Genomic DNA, 27,706 nt, shown 5'->3' on the forward strand with positions numbered 1-27,706 from the left:
ATGCCTTCAAGGTAAGGACAATATAGTGGACTAGCTTGCTCGTCAAGATGCAAGTAGCGAAAAGAAGTCCAAGTCTGCTCATTAGCTTCTAGAATGGGGTAGTAAAACTTTGGTTACCCCAGCTTTTATGATATGTTCTCCCTTGTCCTAATGTGTAATTGCAAGATTTGCAAGATATGGGGCTTCCTATAAATGGTTTCTCTTCATATACCTTGAAATCAAAGGTCATCTCCATATCCAGTGTATGCCTTACTTCCACAATGTCTCCTCAAGGTTTCCTTCTTCTTCTTGTTATTGTGGGATGTTAAGTGGGTAGTCTATTACTTTTGAGTGGGGGCTTTTAAGCCTTAATCATTTTTCCATAAAGCTCCTGTTGCTCTTGGGTGATGTCCTCAATTTGATGAGCTCATCCTATCTCTTTTGCATCATAGTTGGAAAGTTTTGGTATTCCTATGATGGGCATCCTAATGGAAGGTAACTCCAAGGCTATTTCAAATTGAGGTTGATTCTCACTTGATAATGGGAAAGGACTAGTCCACAAACCCATGGCTTTGAGTTCTTGGTCATCAAATCCTTCTTGCTGAAGACAGGCCTCTAGTCTTGGTTCACATGTTAGTAGATTAAATTCCCTTGCTAGATCTACCTTCTCTAGGGTAGAGGTTGCAATGCTTAGTTGTGCTTTCAAATCTTCCGCATAGTCAATAGGTATTTTTGTAGCAGTGGTCATAGCATCATGGAACAATTTCTCCCGCAATGGAACAACATGTTGACACGCATACACTTGTTCTTTATAACGTCTTTCTCAAAAGAAGTTGTTAGCCAAGTTTGAGGCTATATGATGAAGTGTGTTGGCATGGGCCCATTCTTCCTCTCCCTCTATCCTACATACAATCCCTATGAGGTTGGATTTGTAAGCATCTTGTAGCATTGTGAATGCCAAGTTGGTCTATGCTTGGGGGCCTATTGTGTGAGTTGTTGCATGAGAAAGGTTATCGTTGCTTGTTTTGAGTCCACTCGTGCTTTGAGTACAACTAACTAAATTTTGATTTCTTATTCCTTCTATTGCTCTATTTCAAGATTATGTATGTGAGCATTTACCTCTTCTAGCCTATTTTTCTATTCCAAATTCTTTTTTCTCTCTTCTAATTTATTATTTTTCTTTTCTAATTCCTTGATCCTATTTTTTTAGTTATTTATCTTCTTCTATCTAGACTTGCATGTCTCAATGTTGCTTATCAGATTGTATTAGAAATCTCTCATAGGCCTCCTATGTCTTATCTAACTACATTTGGAGTTATTGCTTACCCTTAACAACTTTAGCCTTTGTCTCTATTGAGCTCCTTAGACAGTTGTTCCAATGCACTCAGGCCACCTACCAAATTGCACTCCTATGGGCCTATGTTAGACTCGGCGAGGCATTACTTATCTCCTTGTGAAGTGATGTTGACCTCCTTTATGGTTTTTTCTTTTTCTAGCTTTGTGATCTTGGTTTGCATGGTTTGGAGTTGATATTAACTATTATAAGACTCCATAATCGACGAGTGGTGATTTCTCAACCATACTTTCTTTGCCCTTGCCAAAGCTATTTTTCCCTCATTGGGGGCTAATATTTTTTCCACTTGTTGTGAAAGAGTCTCATCTCTTCCTCACTTGTTCTTTTTATAAGACTACAATAACGACATGATAAAAGTCATTTTTTTCTTTTCTGAGTGAGTCTTCTATCCATTTTAGTTTCTTTTGACTTCTTCTTGGTAGTGCAAACTGCTACTCGTTCTCCTTCGGCCCCCTTCATTGGAAGATGAGCTCTTCTTCTCTTCATTTCTTTTCTCTCTCCTTTGGTTCTCTCATTCTCCACTCAAATATGGGTTCTTCTTATCTTCTTCCTATATCTTTTTTTCTTTTATTGTGTTGTCAACTCTTCCTTATACTTGCTCAAGCTCTTTTTGAGTGTCTCTCTCTCTCATGTCACAAACCCTTATGATGATGGATTAGGGTATTCCAATGGTTGAATGGCTTGAATAGGGACTTCTAAGACCTATAGCAATGACCTTTGAGAACACTGTCATAGGTAATGACACATTACTGCCTTTTAGAAGCTTTTTTTGTACTTTTTGAGCTTGACTAAGGGATTCACAAATGCATTCCAAACACATGTTGTTTAGACTTTGCTTTTTACAATGCCATCTATCATGATATCCTCCATTAGTCTTCTTGGCAGCCTCCCAAAATTATGAAAGACTTGTGTTGAGGCTCTTAGCTCCTCCTATGGTATGGATGTAAATCAAATCCCATCTCGATTTGCATCTAGCACATCCTCCCATCTTTGAGTCACATGGGGGATTTGTTACAACTTTTCAAATTTCCCTTTTCCAAGGATGACTCTATTAGCTTTAGGGTGAGCGTGATCTTTCCAATTGTCTCCCCATACCATTATGCATTCCCCATCTTGTATACTAACATGTTAGAGCTAGCCTTGGGGTGATAGTCTCTAATGAAGTCCATGCATATCATGAGATGTGCTCGTGAGGTTGTCTTGGGTAGGGAGGTCCTTGATTAAGCTATTGATAGTTAAAGTTTGAATTAAATCCAAGGAGTCTTCTAGGGGCTCTATTGTAGATTGCATTATGCCCAAAGCATCCACAATTAATGCAAGTTTGAATTTTTCAAAAGCATTATAAGGGGGTATGATCTCCACCACAATGTATGCATTGCACATTTTTACTATAAGGTCAAGATTGCTTCAAAGCTTCTATAATCTTTAAGAGCTCTTATTGTTGCCTCTTGAAATCAATCATGAAATCTTGGATGGTGTTGAGCTCTATCCTATCTCTGCTATGAGATTCCCTTGATGAAACCTTTTGTGACTACCTTGGCATTTGGTCTCTTTGTCTTTTCAACTCTTTTAAATAGACTCCTAACTTTGAAGACATACTTTCTAATGCTTTCCTCTTCCCCTTGCTCTATGTTTATGAGTCAAGTGTTAAGGTTTTCTACATACCTAGCTTCTACGAATCCCTTTATGAAGAGATACTTGAGTACAAGGAATGAGGATTTTCCAGTGGCATTAAGCCCTATGAACTAGATTCTCCCCTTTTTGCCTAATCATAGTCTGAATGCTTGGGCTTTTGTGAGGTTGTTAGCCTCATATACTTATTCAAATTGTTCCATGAGACTATAGAGATCATCCTTAGCTCTATATTTATCCATAAGTGTGATCTTTAAGCTCATTTGATGTGTTTCTTCCCCTCAACAAGGTTTGAGTTGTTTTCTTTTCAACATAGAGTATGTTTGTAGTATTAAAGAGTAATCTATATACTAGATTGGATATCCAAACTTGAGATGACTATGTAGCTCTTGCATTTAGTAGGATTGTCCTAATGCTATCCATCTTTGCTTGTATATTAGTGAGGTATTGCCATGTATCTTTGTTGATATCAACAAGCCTATTGAGGATACTAGTACCTTGGTTCTTCAACTCTACGAGTTTCTACTCCATAGCCTCATGTGTCATGGTTGTAATATTGAAGTTTGTGATATTGTGGAAGATATCTATGGATGTCTAGAGGTAGTAGGCTATGATATCCCTCAAATGTCCAGATCCGCCCATGGCGCTATGTAGGATACCCATGGTTTCTAGATTGACTAGTTCAATGACCCTATCAATCAATTCTAGAATTGGGGTATTCTTGATGTCAAATATTCCTATTGGATGGCTAAGGCTAGGACTTCTACTTCTTATAGGGTTTGGGATCTCTAATCCACTCAGTAAATGCATGCACCTATGGTGTCCCTAAGTTCTTAGTTAATCGAATTGGTTGTGATAGATCCAAGTTTGTTGGGGGTTTGTCACTAGCTTAGGCTTGTTTCTTGACTTGTTTGGTTTGGTTTGTTTGTGACTTCTCATTCCTCCTTGTTAGTGGCCCTTACTATAAGGTAGGTTTACTCAACTATCTATGATCAATCAATTCTTCCTTAGTAATGTTGCTTGTAAGATAATGATGATCAATCAATTCTTCCTCAATAATGTTGCTTGTATGACAATGATCCTTGTGCTTAACTAAGTTTTCTTTTTTCAAGACAAATTTGTGCTCAATAGTACTTAAAGGTGAGTCGTGTGCACAAGTAGGCTTTCTCTTTTTAAGGCAATGTGCATTAGTCAATCAAGTCTTTCAAATACAGTGTGACCTTTTCTTAGGGTTACAATCATAAGGTCCTTTCAGTTGGTCTCAGCTTCTCTTGTACCAATGGGTTCTACATGCAACACTAATCTATAACTCCTTGTGTCTATGTAGATGCTCTTTTGTTCAAAGCCCATGCAAGTCAATGCACTTAAGACTACATTCCTAAATGACAACAGTTGAGTATGACCTTAATCTGTAACACAACTGAGGTCTCGTCTCAACCCTAAGGAAAACCCTAAGGAATGAACTTGGATGTGTGGTTTGAGGTCTTCATTGAATGTACTGCATTATGCCTTAAGGTACAACATACCACAATGAGTGGGTATGAATGCAATGGTGTCTTATTTAGGATTATTATTGTTATAATGGCATGTGTTTCCTAAAGAATGCCTAACATACTAATGGTCTTAATGAGATGGAAGTTGTGCCTAAGTTGACTTGATACAAGATGTGCTTAATGCATTGTGGGTGGTGTAAACCTAACTTAGATGTACACTTGGTAGGGTTGATATGGATGAGAGGGTTTAGAATGGGTATAGGGGTTCTTAAGGGTTTACAACACCTAAGGATAAGCCTTGAAAGTGCAGATCCATGCCTAAGGAATTGTCCTTAATTCCTAGTTTGGAACTTAGGGTTCCACCTAGCCCTAGTATACACCTTGAGATTTTCTAGGAATCATGTTGTAGCCTACAAGCTCATAAGGGTCACGAACTAAGAGCAACAAGTGGCAACCCTAATTTTTTACGTAAGGTGGTTACCTTTGTGACATGATGCATGCCTTAAGCTTCTAAGTTATGGTGGTGTGTATCGTAAGGGGTCCAAGGTCCTAAATGTGCAAGCGACAATGATCCTAGGGGTTCTTAAAGTGTGCCTATGTGAGTACATAGAATGTTTGGCCTAATTAAGTGCTTAAAGACTAGGCTAGAGTTGATTCAGCTTGCCTAGAGTTCAGTGGCCTAAATGGATACCCATGTGCACATTAGTGCACAAGGGACTTGGCCTCAATGTGATGCATGAAGACTATCCTAAATTTTCTATAGTTGAGCCTATGGTTGGATTAAATTCTACCCTAAGGATATGGCTACACATGGGGGAGCAATTGAAGTGCCTACAAGTATCGTGAGAGAATTATGTGACCCTAAGCGTGTGTTGTGAACTAGGGATTCCGTACTGGTGAATATGCTTAGCTTATATTGCCCTAGTGTGTAGTGTTCCTATGGTGCTTATGTGATTGAGGTGTTTGAATTGCAAGAATATACGTACGCCGACTCCGTATGTGTGTGGGTGAGTAATACCCAAGTGCAGGAGGTAAGTAAGTACACAAGTACTTATGGAGCTAGACTAAGTCCTAAGGGTTTTAAGATTGAGTGTATTGGCCGGTTGATTTGAGAGGCTAAGTTGGTACAAGTGATTCACGGTGTAGAGCCGAATGACTATGATATGTGGAGCCAAGTAGGTTCATATAAGCGGGTGGGTTAGCCTTTATCAATTGAGGTGACTCCGTATGGGCGTGGCTCACAAAGCAGAGGTAACTCCATATGGACGTGGCTCCGAAGCCAAGTACAGGGTGGGTCCGAGTAGCCTTCGTGGCTCCGAATAGGTTCAAGAGAAAGGACTCCAGGTGGCTATGCAATGCGTGGGTCCAACTTCCAAGTGGGCACGTGGACATGGACATGGGGTGGTTCCAGATAATATGAACATGGCTCCCCGTTGCAACTTGCAACTCCGAATAGGTGTGGTGTGGCTTTGATCATCAAGTCGTAGCTCCGTATAGCCGCCGAGCGGGGTGCGGGATTCGGGTCCGCGTAGGGTATATGATGCGGCTCTGAGTACTAAACTAAGTAGGGTATGGCCTAGTTTGTGGCTAGCTGCGAGTGAAACGTATGACAGACAATGTGGCTCCCAATGGGATAAGGTCGGGGTGGCACCCATGTTGTAGTTGGAAGAACTTGGAACGACTGTGTACCCCCAGCGAGTCACGAGTCGGTTTGAGATGACGTGGAGGCGAGCACTATGGAAAGGCGGTAGAGCCCAGTAGGTCGAATATAGATTGTCGTGCTGGCATTATCGCCCGGAGCATGCACCATCATAAACACTACTGCCTTGATTAGTAGGGCCCCCCCTCTCGACAGCCTAGCGCCTCATCATTAGAGACTGTGGGTCGAGCTGTCCTTAGTCCTAGCAAACGGAGCCAGAAATGTTGTACTTCACGTGCACGGAACGGAGGACTTAGGGGACTTAAAGATGAACTTTCATTCTTTTAAGAGCTTGAAACCACAATGCCAATGATTACCTCTCACATATCCACTGCATATTGTCTACTCAAAATGGATCACACATTCACTTTTACTATGTAAGAAAAGAAGATGAACATAAATCTTTAATCTATATCGAGTTATAGTAAGCATCAACTTACCCCTTCATTATAGTCTTCCTCCAAGACTTCTCATGTGCTCCATGATCATCCACACATAGCTTCTGAGTTGTCCATGTACTTGTCTCCAACTTCACATGCAATGTCAAGAGAAGAATATGGAGAAGAGGAGGAGAAGATGGGCAAGAATGACTCGTCTGACATTCCTCGCTCTCTTTCACTCGATCTCACATACCCTCTACTTCACCTCTAACCAATAAGGGATAAATAAGAAGAGAGGAGAATAGATCGAGCTTCTCTCAAGTCCCTTACTCCCTCTCACTCCACTCTCTCCCTCTTCTTCACTCTTCCACAACCAAGCAAAAGAGAAGCAAGAACAAGGAGACTCAAAGTTTATACACAAACAAATAGCTTGCTCTATTTTTCTCCATCACTCATATACAAAATTTTTAGGATTTTCACCCTTTTCGGCATTGTTGGGGATAAAGGTGCCTCCACCTCGCTGCCTGTGTATTACTACACTGAAAGTACTCGCGTCGCCTATGCACTGCAAGTGGTGGGCGCCCATCACTATTACTTCATTCTTTATTCTTTCAATGACATTTGAATAAAGGGAAGGCCGATCACACATTGTGATTGTTAGAGTTCCCACATTGTGTCTCTCTTGCTCTTGCTCCTTTCACCATAACTCTTGCTCCCGCTCATGCTTCCACTTCAGGGCTCATCTCCCTTCAACTAGTATTAGGGCCTTCTTCTTCACAAGCTTAAGCTTGGCCCATCATTCAAATACCTATAGCTTGGTCTTCACTCTTGGCAGCCATAGCTGTACCTTTGAGCTTCCAATCGGTCTCGTCCTTCTTGAGCTCTCATTGGGACTTCTTGGGCACCTCATGGCATTTATTTAAAGGTATTGGAGCTCTCTTTTGTTGCTTTACTGAAGTTCACAGGGTATAAACAACAAGGCAGTATGCCTCTTTGCTTCTTGTGAAGCATACACCTTCTCGTTGCATTTACCCTTCAAGAGGGAGCTTCCTTGGGTCCTTGGGGACCCCCACACCTAGCCAAAGCCTTGTTGTAGCTCCCTAGCCCCTTCAAGTCTAAAGGCACCATTAGTGTGGCTACTCACAAGCCAAGTTTCAGCCTCCCTTTGGTCCAGAGCAGCTCTCCCAAGCCTTGGGCACTTGAAGTGGGTTCATCTAATGCATACAAACCTACCTAGAGCTTGGTATTCAAGGCTTTGATAATTGGCATTGGGTTTGGACTGATATACATCAATTCCAAGACTGTTATAACAATCCATAAGTAGTGTTACATTAGCATTTGATGTTTATGCTTGGTTGGCACTAGCTGATGCCATTTGGTACCCAATTGACGTCCAAATGTTAGGGAATGCTATGCATATATTATGGGAATGATTTGGATGATTTTGGCATGTTTTATCTCAATTTAGCAGTGATTTTACTACTATAATACACTAGGGCTAAAGCTTATTTGGTCACTTTATGCTTTGCCTATTGATCGCAGGTGCTTCCCGAGTGATTCATATGATGAAGGTTGACACATGTCATGTATTGCTCCGAAATGCCTTTTGAGCTGTCTTGACATTGGTCTACAATGACATGCTTTGTGACAGTTATTATTCCTATGGTTTATGCTTGACCCTTTGATACATGCTTTGAAGTATGTGCCAGAAATACATACTCCTTATATTGTTTGTGTTTGATTGCCACTTTGAGCTTTAGTTGGGCTTTCATTTGCATACTTTGGAGCTAATTGAATGCTTATTTGGATTGTCAGATATTTGACATTGATTGTTACATGATATACTAGATGCTATAAGTGATGTCTAATCGATTCCATGCTCTGGATGCTCTGTTGATATACAGTCTTGGCTATATAATGTCTTATGTATTCCCATATTATCTTTGAGCTTAGTTGCTCGATTGACATCGATCTTTTTGCCAGTGGGAGCTTCATGCTATCTCTAGATATTATAGAGAGCTTGTGGGTTATGCAGTTGAGCTTCTTGAGTATATGAGACTGGGATTTGTTACATGTCTATGCTCTTGATAGATACTTGTCTATATTGTATGCTTTTGGGCTTATTTGATCTGTCTTCTCTTTGAGCATACACCGACCTTTGTCAAGCCTTATTAGTTTGGCATATACCTAGCTTGGCTTATTCTCTGAGCTTTTTATGCTAGGGGTTATATCCTCCTACTAACATAGATTGCTCTGACACATTTGGGTATTTGGCTCATGTTTTGTGGCTACTACAGTGTTTGTTCCATGCTCGCTTGATGTAGGATCTGACGTGGCAGTCATACTTGACTTTAGATCAATGTTAGCTCATTGTTTGCTCTCTTTTTCTCACTACTATGATTTATTATAGCAAGCTATTTTATGCGGACTGTGACGTATTTACTAAGATTAATCGTGTCATCTTTATGTACTTTTGATACTATTTGGTGGATAGCTAGTCATTTTAGCAGTTTTTCTTATTTTCAACTTGTTTTAGAAGTGGTTTTGGCATGTTTACTACTAATTACAACGGGTTGTTTTTTGCATAGTCTACCTCATTGACTCATTATGACTAGTCATCTCAAATATACGGCTTTGTTTAACATTGCCAAGTTGAATGGCACCAACTATGACTATTGGAAGTCTCAAATATGTCAAATTTTTGTGCAAAAATTACAAATTAAGCCACTAACAAACAAGGGTATTAAACCTAAGAACATAGATGATGATGATTGGACTAATTTTGTAAAATAACCTAAGAACAAGGGTATTAAGCCACTAACAAACAAAATAACTAAAAATTCATGAAATACACCATTCTTGCAAAGAAATACAAGAGATACACCATGTTTGCAAGGAAGCCATAGCCAAGATAGCTAGGCATGAAAGTATATTGCCATGGAAGGCTGAGAATCATAGATGAATGCTGCAACATGAATACTCACCTCATGTCAAGGTGAAACATGGTATGTACCCCATATCTTGGTGGCTAAGAGTATGCACCCTCTTAGTTGGTGGGAGGAAGGAACCTCAAAGCATGTATTGCTTGAAAATGGCAAAATGATCCTTCACATGTTACATCTCCACCTTTTATACTTAACCCTAACCTACCCTAGACTAAGGTAACTTATACTTTATTACAAGCCATCCCGACCTAAAAGAGCTTTGTCCTCAAAGCTGAATTGGGAAAAAATCACAAGGATGATTACAAGGATAGCTTAAAGCAATTAAAATCATACTAAAATAAAGCTCCATGTGTTGATGAAGATCAAAGAAGTTGATGAAGAAGGACCATATAAATGGAACAAATTGTTGTAAACTATCCAAAATAGGACGTAGTACAAAATTGGCCATATCTTGAGCTAGAAGGGGCTGATTTTCATATGTGATATATAGAAATGTAGAGGATAACATGTAGTATCCAATCATTTCTTCAAAATCAAATTTTGATGATGATAAGACAATTTACTTTCTCACAAAAATTAAATACAGCAAGTTGTTTTCTGCCCTCTTGCTTAAGCCATGAGAATTGTTCCAAATATGATGCTTGTTGCCATGAAGACTCTTTGATAGAAAAACCCTTCCATTTGACAAGGTATTCCACAAGAATACGGTTCCTTAGAACCTTCTCCCTCTTACCAATAATCTTCTCGAGCTCATAGATGATCAAACCATCATCATCCAAGGGAGGTAGTTCTTCAAGAACTTAAATTTGAGGACCCACATACTTTTTAAGGTGAAACGCATGAAAGAAATTATGGATTCTTGTGTTTGAAGGTAATTCTAGTTGATAAATAAGATCCCCAACTCACTCGACAATACGATAAGGACCATAAAACCTATGAGTAAGTTTGTTGTGTCCTCCTTTAAGAGAAGTACAACGTGACTTGGGAATGTTCAAAAATACCCATTAATCTTCCTCAAACTCCACATGTTTTCTTTTCTCATCCGCATAGACCTTCATTGTCTCTTGAGCTTTATCAATGTTGTCCTTGCATTGCTTCATAAGAGTGTCTATCTTTTCCAACTTCTCATGGGCTTGTGGATTTACATCTTTGTGAAACAGTGCGGAGGGTACTTGTACTTTGTAGCCATATAAAGCTTCAAAAGGAGACATTCCAATGCTCATATGGTAAGTATTGTTGTAACAAAACTCCACAAGATGGAGCCGTTGGTCCCATGCATTTTGTGTCTCATGGCAAAAGTGTCTCAAATAAGCTTCTGGCTATTTGTTAACTCTTTCGGTTTATCCATCCGTTTGTGGGTGATATGCGGTACTAGGAGTCAAAAGAGTCCCTGTTGAAGAGAACAAACTCCTCCAAAAACTACCCATAAACTTAATGTCGCGATCGAGCACAATCTTCATTGGCATACCATAAAGCTTGAAAATGCATTCCATGAATTGTTAAGCCACTTGATTTGCTATAAATTGGGCCTTAGTAGGAATGAAATGGGCTAATTTGATCAACCGATCAACTACCACATAAATGTTATTCCACCCATGCTTAGTTGTAGGAAATCCCATAATAAAATCAATAGAGATATCAATCCACTTGCCTTGAGGAATAGGGAGTGGCTAAAGTAAGCCGTCGGGTAGATGAGATGAGTCTTTATTTTGTTGACACGGAAGACATTGCATCATATAATCCTTGACATCCTACCAAATGCCCTTCCAATAGAAGCTTTTATGAATGTTGTCAAATGTTTTGAACAGCCCATGATGGCCTACTAATGGTGAAGAATGCATCTCATGCAAAATACGGTCTTTGAAGTAGGATTGTGGTGTCAAGTAGACTCTAGCATGATACCATAAAGAACCATTATACCAATTGAAATTGGAATAGTCTTCTCCTTTACCTTGCTGAAATCCCTTCATCAACTTTTATGCTTACTCATCAAGGAAATATTCTTCTTAGATGTGTGAATCCAATCCTTATGTACAATTGAAATTGAAGAGATAGAACATGCCCACATCTGTGAAAAAGCATCCGCCACAACATTATCTTTTCCAACCATGTAGGATATTTCAAAATCATAGCTTTGAAGAGTAGCTAACCACCTCCTTTGTTTAGGGGACAAATTTGGTTGGAAAAAGAAGTATTTCAACACACAGTGATTGCTCTTCACCTTCTAATGGCTACCATATATATAGTGATGCCACTTTTTTATAGCATGCAAAATTGCCAACATTTCTTGTTTATAAACATGTAATTGATGCTCCTTGTCATCAAGCTTTCAACTTTCATAGGCTATAACTCTATGGTATTGATACAAAACAGCCCCAACTCCTCTTCCACTAGCATCCACACATATAATGAATTCCTTAGAGAAATCTAGGCATACAAGAATAGGTGCTGAAACTAAGAGAGATTTCAGCTCATTGAAGCTCTTGTCAGCTATAGAGTCCCAAAAGAAAGCTTCTTTCTTCATCCTATCGGTCAAAGGAGTCACCACATGAGGATATTTTTTTATAAACCTCTTATAGAATGAAGATAATCCAAGGAAACCCCTCAAGGAAGTAGAATTCGTAGGAGTAGGCCACTCTTTGACACATTTTACGTTGTTAGAATCCACACAAATGGCTTGGTCTCCCACAATATGACCTAAGTATTCCACTTCATCTTCCATGAAGGAACACTTTGACATTCTGGCAAAGAGTGTGTGTCTTTTTTATGTGTCAAAGACCTCTCCCACATTCGTTAAATGCTTATCCTTGGATTTGCTAAAAATGAGGATATCATCAAAGAATACAATGACTATTTTGAATAAGAAAGGCTGTAATATCTTATTCATGAGTCCTTCAAAAGTAGCGGATGCATTTGGAAGCGCAAATGGCATGACCAAGAAGTGGTATAACACTCTTTCAGTCCTAAAGGTTGTTTTATACTCATCCCCTTCCTTCATTCGAATTTGATGATAGCCCGAATGAAGATCAATCTTGGTAAAGACTTTTGCATCTTTGAGCTCATCCAAGAGTCACCAATGCAAGGAATCGGGTATCTATTCTTCATTGTGGACTTGTTAAGCTCCCTATAATCAATGCGCATGTGAAAAGATCCATCTTTTTCTTTAGCAAGAGCACAGGAGAGACAAATAGAGATTGACTTGGCTGAATTAAAGCCATTTGCATCAACTCTTTAACTTGTCTTTCCACCTCTTTTCTTTCAAACTTTGACAAGCGATAGGGAGGTTTGTTGATGGGTTTTGTGTTGGGTAGTAAGCAATAGGGTAATCTACTTCTCTCTTTGCAGGCAAAGATGATGGTTGCTGAAATAAATCTTTGTATTCCTCCAATAGCTCTTCCATTCTTAGATCCTTTTGCTTTGAAGAAGATGATGACTGCTCTTCATTCACTTTCACAATGAAGCAAAAGAGTGACTGTGCATTGATTTCTTTATGCATCTTCTTCATAGAGATGAGTTCCATTTGCTTTTGATCAATGTCCTTCAATATTATATTATGTCCATTTCATTTCAACTTCATCAGCATGTTCTCCAAGTCCAAAGAAAATTTTCCAATGGTTTTCAACTAATCGCAGCCAATGACAATATCTATGGGTCCCATTTCCAAAGTCATCAAGCCCACTTCCAAAGTACATGAAGGAGATAGAGTGATAGGAGTGTATAGGCATACTTCATTACTTGACTCATAAGCTCCATTAGCCACTTGAATCTTCAACGGCAGTTGCATTTGTTGAGGAAGCAATCTCAGCCCATGCAAAGATTTGGTATTAATGAAGCTATAGGTGCTGCCTGTATCAATCAAAAGGTGAACCATTCTTCCATTGATCAGCCCCTCAAGTCTAAGGATGTTTTCTCCCTTACAACCGATCCATGCATCATGAGAAATTGCACATAAAGAACCACCCGGATCAAAAGGAAAGCCGCCCACAATATCATAAAATTCATCATTATTTCCTTCATCCTTATCATGCATTTCTTCAACCATAGGGTTTGCTTCCACATGAAATACATTCCCCTCTTCACTTTCATCTTCATCCGGCTCATCGATGATGACAAAGTTAAGCTTGCTATTTTTAGATTTGCACTTCAACCTATGGTCTTGTTTTCACTTTTCTTCTCACTTGAAGCATAACCCTTTGGCCCTCATGTCCCTTATTTGATAATTTGAAATGACCTTGCTATAAGTGTTGTTTTGAGATCTCTTTTGTGCATTTTCACCCCTTGCAAAGCTTTGTTTTTCTTCAACCATTGGCCTATAACCATTTCCTCCACTTAGTTTTGATCCATAGACCATTGGGTATGTAGGCAACTTGTTGTAATTACTACTGTAGGTACTAGTTCCCTTGCCTACTTGCCTATAAGCTGAGCTTAAACCCTTGTGAAGGTTGATTAGGTAATGAATACCCTGCACTTTTTGGCTGAACACCTATTGAGTCTCTTCTATATTTCTACCCATACCTTTCAGCATATAATATGGCTTCATGAATTGTCTTTGGCTGCATTGCACCTACTTCTGAAGAGAGGGTTGAATCTAAACCAAAGATGTATTTGTTTAACTTGGTAAAATAATCAATCCCTTCAATGTACATAGAAAGATTAAGGAACATATTAGAGCAATCCCGAATGGACATACCCCTTTGTTGAAGCCCATACCATCTTCTTTGCAATCTTTCTTTCTCCATTGGAGAGACAAACACCTCCAACATGGCCTTACTAAAATCCTCCCAAGAAGAAAAATTGTGACCCACTCTTTGCATATATCTCCACCATGTATGCGTGTAGCCTTCAAAATGGAGTGCCGCAAAATAGATTTTGGCTTCATCATAGCGAGGGAAAGTGTGAAATACATCTCTAATTTGTTTACCCATTCTTTCCACTCCGTTAGAGATGCATTATTCCCCTTGAAGTTCGAAATTGTAATATTTTCTTTGTACTCCCTTTTATTATAGGTTGGCTGGAAATTGTTGGAGTGCTGCCCAAAAGATGATCGTATCCAAGAATCTTTATTTATTGAATCTCTTCCAAAAGAGTTTGGTCTAGAATTATTACCACCATGATTCGGTTGTCCCAATCCAAAAGAATGATGTTGTTTATTAGTGGCCTGACCATGAAATGAATTGTCTTTGTATATCATGAAATGACCTTCTTTCATCAAATCTTACACTCTTATCATGAAAGTCCAATTCTTTTTGCTTGATGGTAGATTGAGAGGGAAAAGATTTGAAGAATGGATTACATCCATGAAACTCTTCATTCTCTTCTTCTCTTAGGTCCTCCTTTTCTTCATAAGTAGCCTCACGACTTGAATTGAATTGAGGACAGGCATGATGCTTTGATGACATTGGTGGTTCATAATGAGCACTCCTCAATGTTGATGGTTCTCCTTTCTCAAAGGTTGACATTATAGGCTGATCAATCCCCTTTCTTTTCATTTTGGAGGACTGGGCTCTGAAGTATTTTCAATAAAAGAAGTGGATACATTTGGTGTAAAAGATGTGGTTTGAGTCTTCAAGTCCTTGATAGCTGCTACTACATCTTCAAATCCACTCTTCATAAACTTGACCAGCTGTTGAAGTCCTTCATTCACTTTGTTGGATGTGTTCTCAACCTTTCCCAAGGATTTGGATAATTGCTCATAAGTATCATGCATCCCAATGTTCATAATACATATCTCTCTTAAAAGCATAGATTTCCATCATTACCCACTCATGCACTATGAGCATTACCAACACTTACACCATCATTTTGTTGGTCATGGTTGAGGGCTTCATTAGTGTTGTTTTGATCATTGATACACTCTCTGATGTCTTCTTGGATAGTCTCCATTACTTGATCTTTTCTTTTGTTGGTCATGATTGAGGGCTTCATTAATGTTGTTTTAATCATTGATATACTCTTTGATGTCTTCTTGAATGGTCTCCATTACTTAATATTTCCTTTTGTTTTTAGCCATTATGGATAGGTGTTGTCAAAGATGACTGTAGGGAAGAAAACTGTCAATATCTTTCTTAATATTGCACCAATCCCAATGGTTTCTTGATCCAAATGAAGCTAGTAGAGATGCTCTAGATTTATCAAGATCTCAGCTTGTGATAGGATAAATGGATGAAATGATCTCAAATAGTGTACCCCTATCAACCTGTCTAGGTGCAGTCCCACTAGACCCCCTGTTAGAAAAACTGCTATAACTTTTTCTCCCAATGTTCGATTACTGAAATTTTTTATTCAAATCTAAGCTTGACATCCCCTCTTCAAATCAAGCTATCAAGCTCCCAAATCAGATCATGATAAAAAAATTTGTAATAGAAACTGTAAACATGTCCTGTGAATTCCTACACCCTATGAATGCCGTTTCACCATGAAATGGTTCTTGTAGTACTTGTAGGTCCCCAAAACACCTAATAGACCTATGATGGGCTATACGGCACTTGTAGGTATCCAAGGAACACATGCAACTGATTAGTACCTGTTGGAAAGACATGTATATCTGTTCAAAAATGTCACAAACTGCCCTATTTTGCCTTGTTTGGTACCACAAGTCTTCAAGTCTTCATTCACTCTTTCCCAACTGGTCTTCCATGGTCCACCACCTGTAGTGAGGGATAAAACGACAGAACATGCACCTAAATGGGTTGTGAAACTCCGGAAGGTGTGCAAAGTTTCTTCTGGTCCAGGTTGTGCACCCCTACGGATTCATAAATAGCAAGGGAGGGTCACCTCACTATTGTCTTGATATATCTCGTCTGGCTTCGACCTTTTTCCTCAGTCGGAATAGACATGGCAGAGCTAGTGTTCTAGCAATCAAAGCATGATATACATGGCTGAATCAAGCAAGACTCCCCTCATTTGCTTCAGGAAAACTAAGATTCCTTGTTGCTGTCCAAAACTGTCAAGAATAGGGTTTCATGGGAGAGAAAAGAGTCCAAGAATAGGAAAAAATTTTGCTCAAGCTTGAAGAAGACCACTTGCCGATGGTGTTTGAGCATTATCCATGGATTACTTGAGCTCCCTAGCTCATTTTAAAAACGAAATAGGCCTGAATGTACTATAGGCACAATTCACACTGTTGTCTACTCCCGGATTTCAAGGAAAGAATGAAGCATAATAAGTCAAACCACCACTCCATGGAAAGCTCAAGAGGTGAAGATCAAGGTTATGAAGTCCATTGGCATGATAAAGATCACGGGCAAGAGATTTGATCAACCTCTGGCCATGGATTCTTGAGGCCAGCTTAAAGGAAAAGGGAAGAAACCCTAGTTCTTGACAAGTAACTCAAGTTTAACCCAAACTAAGTCATGTAACCCTCATTTTGTTCAACTTACCCCAATTTTTGTTTAAAATTTTAGTCACGACCTACCATTTCAGCCAAGAACCTCCAAAATTAATCCTGACTTGTTGCAGAGAACTTTGACTACTCACGGTTTGAACTATACCAAACATTGTGACCAAATCTTGGTACTCTAGTTCCTTGCTACATGTCCCTCTGACTAAATTCTCCATGAAAATGACTCTTCCCATGGATCAAAGTCCATGCTCTGATACTAATGTAAAATAGCTAGTTCTCACATCAAACAAAATAACTGAAAATTCATGAAATACACCATTCTTGCGAAGAAATACAAGAGATACACCATGTTTGCAAGGAAGCCATAGCCAAGGTAGCTAGGCATGAAATCACATTGCCATGGAAGGCTGAGATTCATAGATGAATGTTGTAACATGAATACTCACCTCATGTCAAAATGGGACATGGTATGCACCCCATATCTTAGTGGCTAAGAGCATGCGCTCTCTTAATTGGTGGGAGGAAGGAACCTCAAAGCATGTATTGCTTGAAAATGGCAAAAAGATCCTTCACATATTACATCTCCACCTTTTATACTTAACCCTAGCCTATCCTAGACTAAGGTAACATATGCTTTATTACAAATTTAGATGTACTATGCAAGTCCACTATCATTTTCTCTCTTTGAAGAAGTCCACAATAATGTTGTTGAAGATGAAGATCAGAGCCCGTGGAATTTATGAAAAAGATTCGGAAAGTTTATGCAAAGTAGAGTCTTGCTTCGCAGATGTATTGGCTTAAACAGTTTATGGATCTCCACATGAAGGAGAAGACCCCATTATCTGCTCACTTTAGCCAGTTTCATTCTATCATGAAGAATGTGTTTCAATAGGGTATTGAGTTTCAAGATAAAATTATTGAGCTTCAATAGGGTATTGAGTTTCAACACGGTATTGAGTTTCATTCTATCATGAAGAATGTATTTGACACTGCGATCTGTACCAACAAACTTGATGGGCTAAAATTAAAAGATGTAGAGAGTGCTCTTTTGACTGAGGAAAATAACAAAAAAAACAATGATGCTTCTCCTAAAGTTCATATACTTTATCCTTTAGAGGTGGCAGAAATGACAAGAAACATAATTGTCGCCTTGGGAAGGACTCTCAAAAGTCCCAATCTAAGTCACGTGGACGCAGCAAGTCCCATGGACGTAATTTTGATCTTACATGCCATTATTGTGGAAAAGCAAGACATATATGGCTGCATGTAGAGAGTGCTCTTTTGACTGAGGAAAATAACAAAAAAAACAATGATGCTTCTCGTGCAGTTCATATGCTTTATCCTTTAGAGGTGGAAAAAATTACAAGAAACATAATTGTCGCCTTGGGAAGGACTCTCAAAAGTCCCAATCTAAGTCACATGGATGCAGCAAGTCCCATGGACGTAAGTTTGATCTTACATGCCATTATTGTGGAAAAGCAGGACACATATGGCTGCAATGCTATAAGATGCACAATGACATGCGCAAAGAAAAGAGGAAAGAGAAAGTGTAGGAGAAATCCAACGATTGCAGTATTATACATGCAAAGTCCAATGTAAAGATTAAGGAGACAAATGTCATGCAACCTGAGGAGTCCAATGGTGACTCTTAGCAACCTCTTCATGTGATACCTCTCAGCTGACCGAAGCTCAATCTATGCATGCACAATGTTGGCTCTTGGATTCGGGTGCATATTTTCATGTGAACCCCTACCATGAGTGGTTTCATATCTATCGCAGTGTATCTAGTTTTTGTGCGCTTAGGTGATGATCGGTCTCTTGTTATTATTGGCATTGGTGATATCACTCTACAGTTTCCCTCTGATAACACTTCTGTTTTGCGTAATATATGTCATGTACCCACATTGACTAAAAGCCTTATGTCTGTTGGGCAGCTTGATGATGTAGGTTATCATGTATGCTTTGGTGATTCTGCATGGAAGATAACTCGTGGTAGGCTTGTTCTTGCACAAGGTGCCAAGTTTGGTAACATCTATCACTTAGTTGTATTTGGTACTATTAACCATGTTTTGTCAGTGGGTTCTATCCCACATGTTTTTCTTTGACATGCTTGTTTAGGGTATATGTCTCTCAAAGGAATGAAAATGCTTAGAGCTTTGCAGTATCTTTCGTCTTTTGGCTAATTGCATTTTGAGTCATGTGATCACTGTTTATATGGCACACATACTAGAAATCCGCATAAAAAGTCTGATATTCCATACAAGGTTAAGCCTTTGGCTCTTGTGCATTCAGATGTATATGGGCATGGCCATGCCCTGTCAATCCTTAGGGGGTGCAAAGTACTTTGTTATATTTATTAATGATTATTCACATAAGATTTGGGCTTATTCCATAAAGCATAAATCTTATGTCTTGGCAGTCTTTCAGCATTGGCTTGCTCTAGCAGAGAACCAATTTGAGCATAGACTGAAATGCTTATGGATAAATAATGGGGATGAGTATGTCTTACGTACTTTTGAGCAGTTTTGTGATTAGCGGGATATTAAGCGTCAATTGACCACCCCTTACACCCCTTCCTAGAATGGTATGACTGAGCATATGAATAGAACTATCCAAGAGAGGGTCCATAGCATACTTAGCCAAGCTAGCTTACCGCAGCATTTTTAGACTAAGACAGTTATTACTACAGTACATATCATTAATAGGTCGCCTTGCGATGGCATTGACTTCTAGGTTGCAGAGGAGGTATGGATAGAAAAGCCTCCCTCATATACTCATTTGTGTGTCTAGATATAAGGCCTTCTACCATGTGTTCAAGGATAAACACAAAAAGCTGAATCTTAAACGTGTGAAATGCATTTTCCTTGGCTATGGAGATACATGTAAGATGGGATATTGTCTTTGGGATCCGCAGGCACAAAAGTGATCCACAGTTATGATGTGTTCCATGAGGACAAAATGTCTATGCAACTTGAGAAGGTTATTGAGATACACAAGGTTATCTTTCAAGAGGAGCCCCTTGCTCCCGCACAGCCAGTTGGACAACCTACACTAACAGCCGATGCTCATGGCTAGAATATTAGACAATATGTTGGATAGTCAACACAGCCTACATTGAGACATTCTACTAGAGATAGACCTCATGAGTGTTATGAGCCCTCTATAAATTATCTTGGTTACAGATGCATGAGATTTTCTCACCTATGATAAGACTATGTGCAAGGATAACAATCACTCCTAGGAGAGGGCTATGTAGTCTGAGATTGACTCATTGCATAAGAATCATACGTGGAAATTGGTTCCCTTGCTTAGTGGCAAGAGGACTTTGCCTTGCAAGTGGATGTACAAGTTGAAAAGTACCTTAAGACACCCCCAACCAACATACAAGGCCAAATTGGTAACAAAGGGTTTTAAGCAAGAGCATAGTGTTAACTTTGATTAGGTCTTCTCTCTTGTAGGTAAGATGACTACCCTATACTTAGTCTTGGCTTTGGTTGCACAGCTTGACTTGGACTTATATCAGTTGGATGTCAAGATGTCTTTTTTACATGGGAACTTGCATAATAAGATATACATGGAACAGCCTAAGGGCTTTGTAGAGCCTGGCAAGAAATACCTAGTGTACAAATTAAGAAAGTTTTTATGGCTTGAAGCAGGCACCTAGGGAATGGTACAAGTTTAATGCATTCATGCAATAACAGAGCTACATCCATAGTGCTATGGATCCATGCTTGTACACAAAGAAAGCCCGCGATGGTTCATTACTGATTTTGGTACTCTATGTAGATGGCATGCTTTTAGTAGAAAAAACTCATGATAAGCTAAATGCTTTTAAGACTCAACTCAATAAGAACTTTGAGATGAAAGATCTAGAGCAAGCCTCTCATATACTTGGTATACGCATTACACATAACAGGTCTCACGAACCACTTTATCTATCACAAGATTATATCCATAAAGTCCTTAAGCACTTCCGTATGTAAAATGTGAAGTTATTGACTGTCCATTGCCTTCTCATGTAAAGATATCACAAACCGATTGCCTACAGACACATGAGTAGAGGACCGAGATGGCCAAGATTCCCTTTGCATCTATAATGAACAATCTTATGTATACCATAATAACCACCCTTCCAGATATTGCATTTGCAGTTGGTATTGTGACACATTATATAGCTACACTTAACAAGAGACATTGGAATGCCGTAAAAGGTATCATGAGGTACTTGAAGGGCATTGTTGATATGTGTATATGTTATGGCAACCAAGATATAGAAGTCGTAGGATACACTGACTCTGACTATGCAAGACATACAAATAGTAAGAAGTCCATCTCTGGCTATATGTTCACTTTTACTAGAGAGGTTTCATAGATATCTAAGGTGCAAAAATGCGTGGCCCTTTCTAGTACAGAGACGAAGTATATTGCATTTACTGAGACTTGCAAAGAGACCATTTGGTTGGGTCGCTTGGTTGCTGACCTTGGTATTGCAAATATTATCCCTATACTATATTTGGATTCTATGAGTAGTATCCAATTAGCCAAGAATCTGATTTTCCATACAAAGACGAAACACATTGAGGTGAGATATCACTTCATTCATGAGATCATTGAAGACAGATCTATTGACCTTGTCAAGAACTCAACTAACCAAAATCCTACAAACTTGCTCACAAAAAGCCTCTCTACAAAGCGGTTTACTTTCCTTAGGAAGTTAATAAGCATTGGATGAGATGACATCTTTTCTCATCTTATTATATCTATGTATATATTGTACTATCTTTTCTTTTTTCTTTTCACTCCTCACTGAGATAAATTTACCTTCAAGTGAAAAATTGTTGGAAGTAAAGCCACCTCTACTTAGCCGCCCATATATTGCTACATTGACAATACCCGCATCCGCATACTGCAGGCAGTAGATGCCCATTACTGTCACTTCATTCTTTATTCTTTCAATGACATTTGAATAAAAAGAAGGTTGGTCACACATTGTGACTGTTGGAGTTCCCACATTGTGTCTCTCTCTCTTGCTCTTGCTCCTTCCACAATAGCTCTTGCTCCCGCTCGTGGTTCCACTTCAAGGCTCACCTCCCTTCAAGAATTCCATCTACTTTGTAGCCTCATGACTAGTCCTCTTCTAATTACATGCTCTCCCTAAGGTCCATGAGCTTTTTTAAGATGTAAAATCACATAGAGCACTTTGCTTTAACATTGAGAGTCCATAGAAACTAATACAATTTACACACGAGCGAACCCGGCTTTCATTTTAATATAGTTTCAAATATAATATCCTTTTAAAAATTACAAGCATTAAAAAAAATCTCAATGAAACTCAAAATTTATGCATCCTTCACAATAACTTCTGACAGCTGCACTTTATCTTCCTTTGGCTAGTCCTTCAAAAATACCAGTTAACAACTGGATGAGATTTGTAAGTTGGCTATTGCTTCCTCTTGCTTCTTCAGATAATAATCCCACTTTCTCCTTGCCTCATACTCCTTGATAAGAGTTTTCTTGTAATGTCCTGAATACATGTACAGTTAGATGGGCACAATCTCCAATCTGAACCAGATATCGAACAGATGACTGAAGTCCTCATTTTTTTCTTGCTACCTCCCACGAACTCAAAAGTCTAGCCACTCCTTGCTGTCTCAATTCTTGCAAAGCTTGCACAGACTTGGAGCCCTGCATCTGCATAGATATTCGACATCAGAACATATGCAGTAGCATCCTCCGGCTGTAGGCGCACTACACTCTCAAAAGCCAAAATCCCCAGCTCCACATTACCATGTGCATGGCATACACCCAGTAAGGACAACCAGAAGGCCAGATCAGCCTGGGCTGGTATCCTGGACAAGATATTCTTGATTCTTTTAAAGTTTCCTGCACGTCCAAGGAGATCTATTATGACCGTATAATGTCTTGTATCTGGATTCAAGCTATAGTCTTTGCTCATAGATTCAAAATACTCAAGACCTTTGTCGACAAGTCCAGCATGGCTACAGGCAGAGAGAACTGAAAGGAACGTGACTGCATCTGGGTTGATACCTGACGATATCATCTGCTCAAACATCTGCAAGCTTGCATCAAAATTTCCTTCCCGTGCATAACCAGCAATACATGCACTCCATGCCACAACTTCAGGCTGAGGCAGTAGATCAAAGACTGCCTGGGCATTTCTCATACTTGCACAACTACCATAAGTGTGAACAAGAGTGTTTGCCAAGAGAGGACTATCATCACATCCAGCAGAAACAATGCCAAAATGAAGCTGCTGGCAGATTTCCAAACTACCGGTATCACTGCAAGCTTGCAGAAGACAGACCACAGTGACATCGGTAAGAGTCAGCACCTCATTTTGCAAATGCGGATACAGCTTTAGAGCCTTGACACTTTGGCCTTGCTCAACATAGACCGACAGCATTGCATTCCATATCACAATATTGTGCTCAAGCAAACCACAAAACACATTCTCTGCTTCCAAAACAGCCCCACACTTGCCATACATGCTGATAAGAGTACAACAAACCTGATCCCCAAAACACAAGCCCTTTTTGTGGGCATCAGCATGCAGTGCTTTGGCTATTTCAAGAAAGGTCAGTTTTGCTGGTAGCCCATCTGCAATGGCCAACGTCTCCTCTACAAGAATAGCACATGCTTGAAGAGCAATCATGAATGTGAGCTGATTAGCATTCACTTTTTCCTCTTGCATCTGCCTGTACAGCTTCAATGCTTTAACAGCCTGGCCTTGTTCAACATATGCTGACAGCATGGCATTCCAGGATACTACATTCCTTTGAAATAGAGCATTGAACGTATTTTCTGCTTCGACTATAGTTCCACACTTGCCATATGTACTGACAAAGGTACTACTTAAAAAGACATGAGAGTCAAAACCCTTCTGTTGAGCATCAATATGTAAAGCTTGAGCAATTTCAAAGGATGCAGATATAGTTAATCCTGTATCACCAAAGAATCCTTCCTTCTCTGCAGCAATGCCACAGGCCTGTACAGCAATCAGAGATGTCTGCTCATTAGGACTGAGACCTTCTTCTTGCATTTTTCTATACAATTGTAATGATTTCTGTGCTTGTCCCTGCTCAGCATAAGCAGAGAGCATTGCAGTCCACAAGGCAACATCTCTTTCTAACAACCCACCAAAAACATTCTCTGCTTCAGTAACTCTACCAGACTTGCCGTATACAGTGATAAGGGCGCTGCCAACATAGGCATCACTAGCAAAGCCTATCTGCTGGGCAAAGGCATGAAGTGCCGTTCCAATTTCCAGAGACAATACTTTGGTTGATTTTTTGTCCTTCAAAACAGCCTCTTCTCTCTCTGCAATGGCACTACATGCTTGAAGGACAGCTAGAAGTGTCATTCTGTTCATAGATACCCCTTCCTCCAGCATCTGTCTAAACAACATTAAAGCCTTCTCTACTTGGCCCTGCTCACAATATGCTGACAGCATTGTATTCCATGACACAACATCATGTCGAGATAAGTCACCAAATGTGCTCTCTGCTTCCATAATGCTGCCACATTTGCTGTACATCATCACAAGGCTACTACCCACAAAGACATCTGAATCAAAACCCCTCTTCCGCGCATCTTCATGTAGATTTCTGCCGGTCAGGATATCAGGAATGCTGCCACAGGCCTTGAAAAGGCTGACAAATGTGTATTCATCCGGCTGCACACCATCCTCGAGCATAGACCGATAAATTCTCAGAGCTTTCTCTCCCTGGAAACATTCTGTGTATGCTGAAATTAAGGCTGTCCAGGAAAAGACAGTACGGCATGGCAATGATTGGAGAATGCGGAGTGCATCATCAGGTGCCCCGCATTTAGCCATTGTGACCGATAAAGAGTCACCAAGGAAGCCCGTGACGTGTGGGCAGAGACGAACGATGTGTGCATGGATGAGCGTGGCATGATTAAGGCGCTTGGTCTTGTTGCATGCCTTCAACAGAGACAGATAGACAGTCTCTGAGGGAGGCTCATCGATGTGCCACAGGACACGGAGAGCACCGTCGATCTGTCCTTGTCGGCACAGAGTGTGCAGGTGATCTTCCAACCCACTGTCTGGTTGTTGAAACTGCCCCAACATAGGAAGATTGTCCATGCTGCTCTTGACTTTAATGACGATCCATCATGCATACAGGCATAGAAACTCTTCACGTTCTCCATCCCGGAGATCAAAGCCACCATGATTTCTGTGAGGTTCTGTCTCAGGCATTCCAAAACCGGGAGCGTGAATTGCCAATCACAGTCTCTCCCCACGCAGGCAAATTTGCTTGTGGAAACGAAGCTAGACAGGCTAGGTGAAGCTTTCATGAGTCACGCCGATTAGAAAATCTCGCAGGAGGGAGAGAGAGCGCCAATACAACATGCTGCGTGTTCACATTTACTAGACTCTAGAGAATCCATCGACTGCAGCTTTAGAACTCTAAATTACCCGCTTCAATTAGGCATCTCTGTTGGTCAGGATCGTACCTTGAATGTGTCCAAGCTACCCGAGTGCAACTATGAGGGAGTTCCTCTAGCTCCTTCATCCTGCGGTGTCGAGTTGTGTTGGATGCGCGTTGATAGCTCCACCCTCACCCATGATATGGTCCCTTGTTGTACCTCCCGCTTACCTTGTACATGCTTCCTTGTTATGAACGTGAGCTTCTGCCCTCAAGTTAGGCCATTTTGCAAAATGTGCATTAGTGAGTTCCATGACATGTACTGTGTCGTGTTAAGATCGTGCCATGTCGTGTTGAGTTGTGATGTCGTGATGCAGCGCGGCAAGTCTAGTGCTCACTTGGGGCCTGGACGGGGTCATGGGAGTGCCCCGTGCAAGATTCTGAGGGCCGGGGACCATCATACTTGATATCAAAGCCACCCTCACAGGTGGTGTGCACAAACTCTTATGTTGGGGAGTTTGGGCTAAGGCATGTTGAGAAAGCTTCAAGGATGACCGTTTCTGATTTCAGAATTGATGTGGTAAAAAATCTTTATTTTAAAAAAAGAAGCCTTGTGGATGATTTCTTCGAATTGGAATATTATGTGTGAGGTTTGAAGAGTAAGTTGTAGTATATGTGTGGAAACAGGGCAAGTGCCCCGACCCCAAATGAAAAATGAGTTTGAGAGAAGAATAAAGTTGATTGAAGGGAGACAAGAAGAGTTGAAAATGAAGTTGAGAGGAGTGAATGAGGAGATTGAAGTGTGGATTAGAGAGACGATGATCCCCTCCTCCAACAAAAAAAAAGTGCATGACAAGTCCATAATTCTCACACTTGCATTTGCATTTATGCTTCAAAAAACAATAGGAGAGAAAACATTATTTATTTTTCCAATTATCTTATCACTTACCCTAGTAACTTACTAGCTATGATCAAAATAGTATTTGCAATTGAACTTTAGTACACACCCTAATAATGTATTAGATATGATTTAGGATACAAAAGCAATCGGTATTCCTTAAGATGAAAAAGCTAGCATTCTTGAACTAATGTCAAGGGAAAATACAACTCTCAATAGCTCTATTGCTATTCTACATTGGTAGTAGGATTGCATCAATAAGCAAAAAGAGCAATATTTATCCAAAGCTACCGAAAGTAGAATAGTAGTTGAGAGGTGCACTTATTACAAACTTCACAAAGTACATTTATCTAGTAAAATGATCTCAATAATGCATATCACAAATCTCACAAACATTAATTATGTACTAAACTACAATTTAGTAACTACCTCCTACAAATTCTTAAATAGTCTCTCTGTACATTGCATAACACAATCCAATTGATTAAGTAGTCTTGTGAAATTGGTGAATAAATTCAATATTTCAATTCGTAAAGCACAAGGACCGGAATCTTTGCAATAAAATAAACCATTCTTCTATATTTTCTTGTATTTGTAACATTTGTTGTGAGTAAGAAAGCAAATGCCTTCATTGTGAGTGAAGTGATAAGAAAAGATTAGATAATAATAAGAGCTTAAACTATACTTCGAAAAACTTTTGGACACTTTCAATGGGATGATTTCTTTACTTAACCAAACAACACGAACAAACAATATCATGGAAAGTTGTAGTTTGGTCTTGTTTCCAAATGTATGTGGCTTCAATAATCTTGATACTACCTTCTGACAAAGATTGCGAAACATTGAGCACATATCAAGTAGTTTTCCCTCGAAAGGATGTACTCACAAGATCTCATTTGATAGTGTCGGAGCAACTAGCAAATGTCTAGTGGGTGATGGAAGATGTTTAGGCAATAAATATGGAGAAACTCCAAACCAAACAAAAATGTTAGAATAAGAATAGTCAATAGCATTGAAAGAGAAATTCACAATTGTGGAGCGTAGCATCAATCTAGCATTGTGGATAGTGCATGACTCACTCCACTAGGATGAAAAGCAAAATATACAAGATTGATTGGAGGCCAAACCAAATGTGGCAAGATAATATAAAATTGTTTTGGTGGCTCTAGGAACCCCTCTAGTGTGGATGGAAGAAGTAGACATAAACACTACCCACAATGAGATATGTAACCTGATGAATACACAATTTACACTAGAACTCATCATAAGGTGAGTGGTCTATGTGGCTACCATTACTGGTGCTACCATGTCTACACCCGTAGTGGCTAGTTGATCATTACTCCAACCCTTGCATTGTCAAGGTCTACAAGATGGTAGCACTAGGTTTCACAAGAGGTAGCCAAAAGGGTTTCAAGTGCACAAAGTATGGTTGCAACCCTTGTGAATCAAGTTAGCATTGAAAACTTGAAATACATAGTGTTTCATGTAGCCACGAATAGTAGAGGGTTGTATAAAGTGCATATTGGAGCATTCCTATACATGTCTTGGATTACAAAAAGGGAGAGTGATGAAAAGC

General features: G+C 39.7%; 1 protein-coding gene across 1 annotated transcript; it reads right to left on the reverse strand.

Moving 5' to 3' along the window:
- Nucleotides 1-21,592: 21,592 nt before the first annotated feature.
- On the reverse strand, nucleotides 21,593-25,675 carry LOC148012527 (pentatricopeptide repeat-containing protein At4g19191, mitochondrial-like). Its single transcript, XM_087668866.1, has one exon. The coding sequence runs from the start codon at nucleotides 24,947-24,949 to the stop codon at nucleotides 22,457-22,459; it is 2,493 nt and encodes an 830-aa protein (XP_087524992.1). The 5' UTR covers nucleotides 24,950-25,675; the 3' UTR covers nucleotides 21,593-22,456.
- Nucleotides 25,676-27,706: the final 2,031 nt, after the last annotated feature.

Source organism: Lygodium microphyllum, chromosome 27, assembly GCF_053477565.2.
Source record: "Lygodium microphyllum isolate KBCC chromosome 27, Lygodium_microphyllum_v1.1.10, whole genome shotgun sequence".
Taxonomy (NCBI): domain Eukaryota; kingdom Viridiplantae; phylum Streptophyta; class Polypodiopsida; order Schizaeales; family Lygodiaceae; genus Lygodium; species Lygodium microphyllum.